The 6,672-nt window shown below is 33.6% G+C and overlaps 1 protein-coding gene across 1 annotated transcript; it reads left to right on the top strand.

Moving 5' to 3' along the window:
* Positions 1–904: 904 nt before the first annotated feature.
* LOC18047688 (NAC domain-containing protein 7) lies at positions 905–6,374 on the top strand. Its single transcript, XM_006440314.2, has 4 exons — positions 905–1,267; positions 3,114–3,298; positions 3,399–3,670; positions 5,455–6,374. The coding sequence occupies exons 2-4, from the start codon at positions 3,139–3,141 to the stop codon at positions 6,127–6,129; spliced, it is 1,107 nt and encodes a 368-aa protein (XP_006440377.1). The 5' UTR covers positions 905–1,267; positions 3,114–3,138; the 3' UTR covers positions 6,130–6,374.
* The last annotated feature ends 298 nt before the right edge of the window (positions 6,375–6,672 follow it).

Here is a 6,672-nt window from a genome sequence, read left to right as displayed (position 1 = left end):
GTGCAACCAAGACCGAATCAAGGAAACGATAGGAAAAGAAGAGAGCGAGAGGTGAGTCTCCTTAATTTGATTAATAATAATGTTATGATCTTATCATTTGAGTTCCAACTTAAGTTTAGTTATTACTGTCACATTATGTTAGACATTACTAATTAATGTGATGTGGTTAATAATCAATCTTATATAGTAATTATAGAAAAGTTACCACATCAATTAAGACTAAATTGAGATTCAAATGTTAAGATTTTGTTTCACATAAATGTGGCTATCTAGAAAGATATAGTTATAATGATTATATATATAATCGTGTATATCACGCACTGCAATTATTTTTGATGGGTTATAAATTAAATGCTCACCGTATATAGGTCACCACCATAAAAGAGAAAAACATGATTACATCTCAATATTCATCAATGACTACTGCATAAATTTAATTTATCTTCTTGGCAAATATATAAATATTTGAACTTTTACCGTTCTTTTGGAACCCTTAAGAGTCGCCCAAGCGATCCTCACCGTCCGATCACTGACATCACCCTTCCCTCTCTCTCTCTCTCTCTCTCTCTCTCTCTCTCTCTCTCAAATAAATGAATAAATTATCATTCTTCTGGTCCCTATCAGTTGCTGGTGGGGTGGTGAGCTAGCTAGAAGTTTAATGTGCAAATTGCCAGCATCTTTCTTATTTCTCTTAATCTCTCATATTAAAACTCTTTGTTATCGATATTAATTCTTGGTCGAGGCCTTTTTTTATCCCGCAAAGCTTTTGCAGCAATCAAGCTTCCACTCAAAAGATAGAGGATTATTTAAGGCATGGTTTTTCATAGCTAGCTCATTTTGTTGCTTCTTCTTATTTAACCCTATCTCTTCTCTCTTTCGCAATTCCTCGCAACTTTTCCTTTTCACTTTTCTTTCGTTGCTTTTCATTTCCTCGGGATCTGATCATCTCTTTCTCCATCTCTCGATAACTACAAGACAGTTGTTGAGAGTACAACAGTTAGGGATTCAGTTCAATTCCCGAGGATATTTGATTTTCCATTTGCATTTGCGTTTGCTTGTTGTGTTTCGTTCTCTTTATCTTTCTCTCCCCTTTTTGGTCTGATTAATTCAGTTGCCCTTCTGGAAGTTTAAAGAAAGTGCATACCACAATCAAAGCTTTAAAGTTGAGTATCCTTAAGCATATGTATGATATAGCTGCTTGAGAGGCTAGGTTTTCTCAGATCTGTGGAGCAAGTTAAGGGTTTACTCTAGAGAATTAATTATCAAGGTTATGACATCGTGATTTTCTTCTTCTTCTTCTCCTTAATCTTTTTTAGTATCCTTTCCTCCTGCATGCTTTTGTTGATTTACATGTCTTCATTCTGTTAATGTTTTTGTTTTCGTTTCGAATGATTCATTCATGAGGTCTTGGAGGATGCTTTTCTTATAAGCTAAGCAAGATGCATATCAAAACTCAGCCGAAAAGAATATGCATGTGCATGATGTCTTTCACAACTTGTGTTAGTGAGATCGCTTCTGTGTGCATAAATTTGCTGCCTTGAGTTTTATTGTAAGTTATGATGATCATGCATGGGCAATTCCGACTCTTTTGTTTGCTATGTAGTGAAAAAATTTCTTCTATTATTGAATCTTTATGATATTTTGATGACAATCAAACAAGGGCAAGATGTTTCTATACAATATGTTTTCATTTGTCTTGCTACGCAATGGTTTAGACAGATCTCACTTTATGATAATATAAACTTAATAACTGTAGAAGAAATGCAAATACATCAAAGACTACCCAAGATTATTCATTATCATGCGTCTGTTTTTATTGTTGTTTGTTGAATGAGTTACAAGAAAGTAGTATATTAAAGATAGTTGAATAAACAATGAGAAATCGTAAGGTGTCATTCAATGCATGATGTATGTGTCGTCGTGTTCTGAAAAAATTCCCCTTTATGCATGTTTCGTGAAGCAAAGCTATCAAAATTTGATTCCCCATATCCATCCAACCTTCACTTTTTTATAAGTGGAGAAAACACTTTCTGTTCACTATTCTTCATTCATGTCAATTATATTTCTCAAGTAAAAATTTAGTTTGTCTTGCTTATTTGCATGAGGTTAACTTTTACGAGGACGGCCTCATGGTTTCATGGGTGTTGATATGAATGGGTTTTATATAAATTTTCATGTAATTAACTTCTCCTCTAATTCTTTTTAGTTTATTTATTTATTTTTTATTATGAAATTTTGCCATTGCAATTTCCAACTCTTCAGTAATTTCTGCTAATATCAAGTATCCTCTTGATTCACCGATTTTACCGTCCTTTCTGAACATTTATAATCTGTTGGGTCAAGCCCATTAATTTGTTCAACACATTAATTGGTTTTAAAAATCATGCATCATCTCCAGATGAATGAAGATAATAGTCAGAGAAGTGTATTATATTCTTGAGAAGATGTCTAACTGCATATTGTTTTTCTCATCTAGCTAAGATTAGGCCCCATGTTGTAATTTGCATAAGATGAATTGAAATTGGATCGAGATGAAGCTAAAGGACTAATTATGTTTGCAGACATTTTTTAACATGATCATTGAACTGCTATTATATGCTTGTTTAGTAACGATTACATGGCGTATAAAGTTCTTAATCTTATTACAAAACATACTTTTCTTATAACATTAATATGACTTCTAATTATGAATTAAACCTTCACGTTGGCTGAGTGGTATAACAGAATAAGATTTTGTACTATCGACATTATCCTTTACTATTGGGTCAGCGCAATTACGTCTCCCAGAAATGAAACACAAATAATGAAACTTGACATGGATTTATCAAACTTAGGGAAACACACCATGATGTGCCCTCTTAATCATTTTTTAATTATTTTTTTTCTAGATCAAGAAGTGAGATGAAATCAGTTTTTTTCCCCCTCCCCAACTAGTAGTAAACGTATGTATTAGTGAAAATATATAGTTTATTCCAATTTTTATTTTGGGTGCGGGAACAGTTTGACCTTCATTCACCCAGATAGCATGTTGTTAAGTTGATGATATAATTAATTATTAATTGTGTTATAATTATTTTCAAATTACTGATATTAATTCTGACATTTTAATGCAGGTCTTGAGTCCTTAATTAGGAGAATATGAATTCATTTTCACATGTTCCTCCAGGCTTCAGATTCCATCCCACAGATGAAGAACTTGTTGATTATTACCTTAGAAAAAAAGTTGCATCGAAAAGGATTGATCTGGATGTCATCAAAGATGTTGATCTTTACAAAATTGAGCCATGGGATCTTCAAGGTAGCAATTATTCTCTTTTGGTCATTGCTAAGTTTTTGTTTAAACGAAGAGGGAAAGTCATGAAGCCAGTCTTCAAATTTGATTTTGTTTAATTTTGTAGAATTGTGCAAAATAGGAAGTGAAGAGCAGAATGAATGGTACTTCTTTAGCCATAAAGATAAGAAATATCCAACTGGAACTCGCACGAATAGAGCAACAAAAGCAGGATTTTGGAAAGCCACAGGAAGAGACAAGGCCATTTACTCCAGGCATAGCCTTATTGGCATGAGAAAAACCTTAGTGTTTTACAAAGGACGAGCTCCCAATGGACAAAAATCAGATTGGATCATGCATGAATATCGTCTTGAAACTAATGAAAATGGTACTCCTCAGGCAAGTATCACTTCTCTTCTTAATAAGATGAAATTTTTATTTACTTTTAATTGCTACTGCTTTACCAAATGAAGAAACCATCTTTTTGTTTTTTTGCAAGAATTGATACAAAAAATAAATTAGATAAAAATATCAAAACAATATGCATATTCAATAGGGAAAGCATTTAGTGAGACTGTTCCCACCAGATCATTGTACAACTATCCAATGATATAATATGTTGTTGCATATGCACAATTTATATTTAGAGTTTTGAATTTATTGATAAATATATACTTGACAATAATATCTGAGATTATTTGATTTGATGATCATATAATATTGTGGTAAAGACAGTCTCACCTTAATTTTTTCTCATTCAATTCAATTGTTTCTTATAAGCTGAGCGCTGTTTTCTTCGAAGTATTTTAATTTATAGCCAACATATACATGTATCTATATTTTAATGTGTTTTAATCAATTCTGTAGGTGTAGTGAGTGATCCCAAATTTGAGAATCGGGAACTATGGGACTATTTAAACAACTTTAATTTTGTTCTTTATTACTGATAAGTTACTATTGAAAGTACTGAAGAAGAGTACACAACTAGCAGATATTGCAAAAATCAATGCCTTATCACAAGGCCAAGGGATTCCCCTATTACGTACCAGATTTGCTCCATGATTCTCCCCATAGTTCCCTCAATAATATTCATTGCTTAGGAGTTGTGTATTACCTGCCTTACCGTTGCATAAGTTTAGAAGCCACCAAATTCTCTCTCTTTTGGTTACGTTGATGATGCACTATATACACGATCAACTTGAATACACAACACAAAATCCTTACATTCCATTTCCATTTGACTCACTTATTCTTCGGTTCCCAGATCTGCATTTATTAGTTAATCCCAAATAATTAACCAAGGGATAGCATCAATAATTGACAGTAGATAATTGTTACACTCTTTTAGATTTAATTGGCAAAGATACCAGACAAGAGATAGTAGTTTTATCAACATATATGTTAGTTCCTTTCTTATATACTAAGACTGAGAGAGACTTTGATTTGCAACTCATTGTTAATAACCATTTTCTTTAATATGGATAGTGAAAAAAGGTTCAATCTTTAGCTGCAATTGGACCTACCATATGTACCTAAATGTCATAGCACAAATAATTGAATACAGATTTATTTTATTTTAACAAATATTAATGGTGGACGTAGCATTATGGGGGATGAGGGACTTAGTTTCTATTTAGGACTTTCCTATCTTTCTCCTTTCTAGGTGAAAAACCAAGCTCAACCTATTATAAAGTTGATGGGTTTGAACCCAGTTTGCATGGGTGGAGACAGTGGACATGGACAAAATTTATATTTTAACGGGTGCCAAAAGTTATAAATGTAAATGATAGAGGCCCAAGACTAAAATTAATATGTACATAACTCTAACTCATACTCAAAATATAGATTAAGAATTAAATAATTTCTCAAACTTATATTATTAGGTCAGAAACTATTCTCAGCTAACGTGAGATAATATACTCAACATAGGCAAAGGTAATGATTGGTGCTGTTTGGTGAAAAAAAACTTATTATTAAAGTTCTACTTTATCATTGGTATTATTTTCCTGTTTTCATCGTTATTTACAGATTCATGTAATCTTTTATTTTTGTTTATGTAACTCTTAAATTTTACTCTATTCATCCAATAATATTCTTTATTTTTTTTTTCAGAAACAAATTGTTATCATATATATGTTCTTATTAATCTGACAATGTTAAATAAATGAACATGAACGCACCAGGAAGAAGGATGGGTTGTGTGCAGAGTATTCAAGAAGCGAATGGCAGTAGTTCGCCAAATGGGCGATTATGAGTCGCCTTGTAATTGGTACGATGACCAACTTTCCTTTATCCCTGAAATTGATGATCATTCCCCTGGCCGCCGCATTCCTCAGCCTTTTACCCAATATCATCATCTCCACTACCCGTGCAAACAGGAGCTTGAATTGCAATATAACATGTCTCATATTCATCACCACGACGCTTTCCTCCAGCTTCCTCAGCTTGAAAGCCCCAAAGTTCCACAATCCACAGCCGGTGTTAGTTGCAACTCTGTGGTTCCATATGCGTATGATAGAGCCACATTGCAATCCTCAACACTCACACAAGAAGATCAGCACAGTACTCAACAAGGCCATCAAGCACAAGATTTGAACTCATCACTTTACAGTAACAACAATAATGACCAAGCGGTGGATCAGGTTACAGATTGGCGAGTCCTTGACAAATTTGTCGCGTCTCAGCTTAGCCATGAGGATGCTTCCAAGGAAAACAATTACTCCAATGCAGCAGCTGATCACTTTCATGTGGATGAACAAATGAATATGCAGGGCAATGGATCAAACACCAGGGTAGAGATTGCGCAAGAGTATGCGTCCACGTCAACCTCGAGTTGCCAAATTGATCTGTGGAAGTGAAAGCTTCGTGTGATGAAGAAGTAATTAGAAGATATAATATACATACTAATCCTAGAACGTAAGTACAGATCGACAAAGAAGAGAAGTGCTATTAAGGTTGCTGTAAATAATGAGACTAAAATGGTATTGCTTTAGTTCTTGGAACTTCTGCTATTGATTAGAGCACTTAAAATACAAACTACAAATAAAGTAGTAGTTTTAGGTGGACTGCATGGCCGAGTGCAGATGAGATTGACTCGGCAGATGTTGAATTTTACATGTATTTTGCCTTATTGCTGCTTAATTTGCTTTAATATTTTATATTGTAACCTTCTTCTGTTTACAACATACATGGAGACAAGTATATGTTCCATCTTAATTAATTATGTGTTTTTTTTTTTCTCCAATAAAATGGAACGTCAACTTATAAGTGAACCAACACCAGGACATATAGAGGAATACTTGTGAACAACCGGGGCACTCCAAAGATTGAGATTAAGCGATTTTTGAAACAAACACACCAATCTAAGTTCCCGTTGAAGACATTCCAAGTAAACTTTAAAA

The sequence above is a fragment of the Citrus clementina genome, unplaced genomic scaffold (genome assembly GCF_000493195.1).
Source record: "Citrus clementina cultivar Clemenules unplaced genomic scaffold, Citrus_clementina_v1.0 scaffold_3, whole genome shotgun sequence".
NCBI classification, from domain to species: domain Eukaryota; kingdom Viridiplantae; phylum Streptophyta; class Magnoliopsida; order Sapindales; family Rutaceae; genus Citrus; species Citrus x clementina.
The sequence above is the reverse complement of the archived record's forward strand: the minus strand, read 5'-3'. Positions and strand labels throughout refer to the sequence as shown.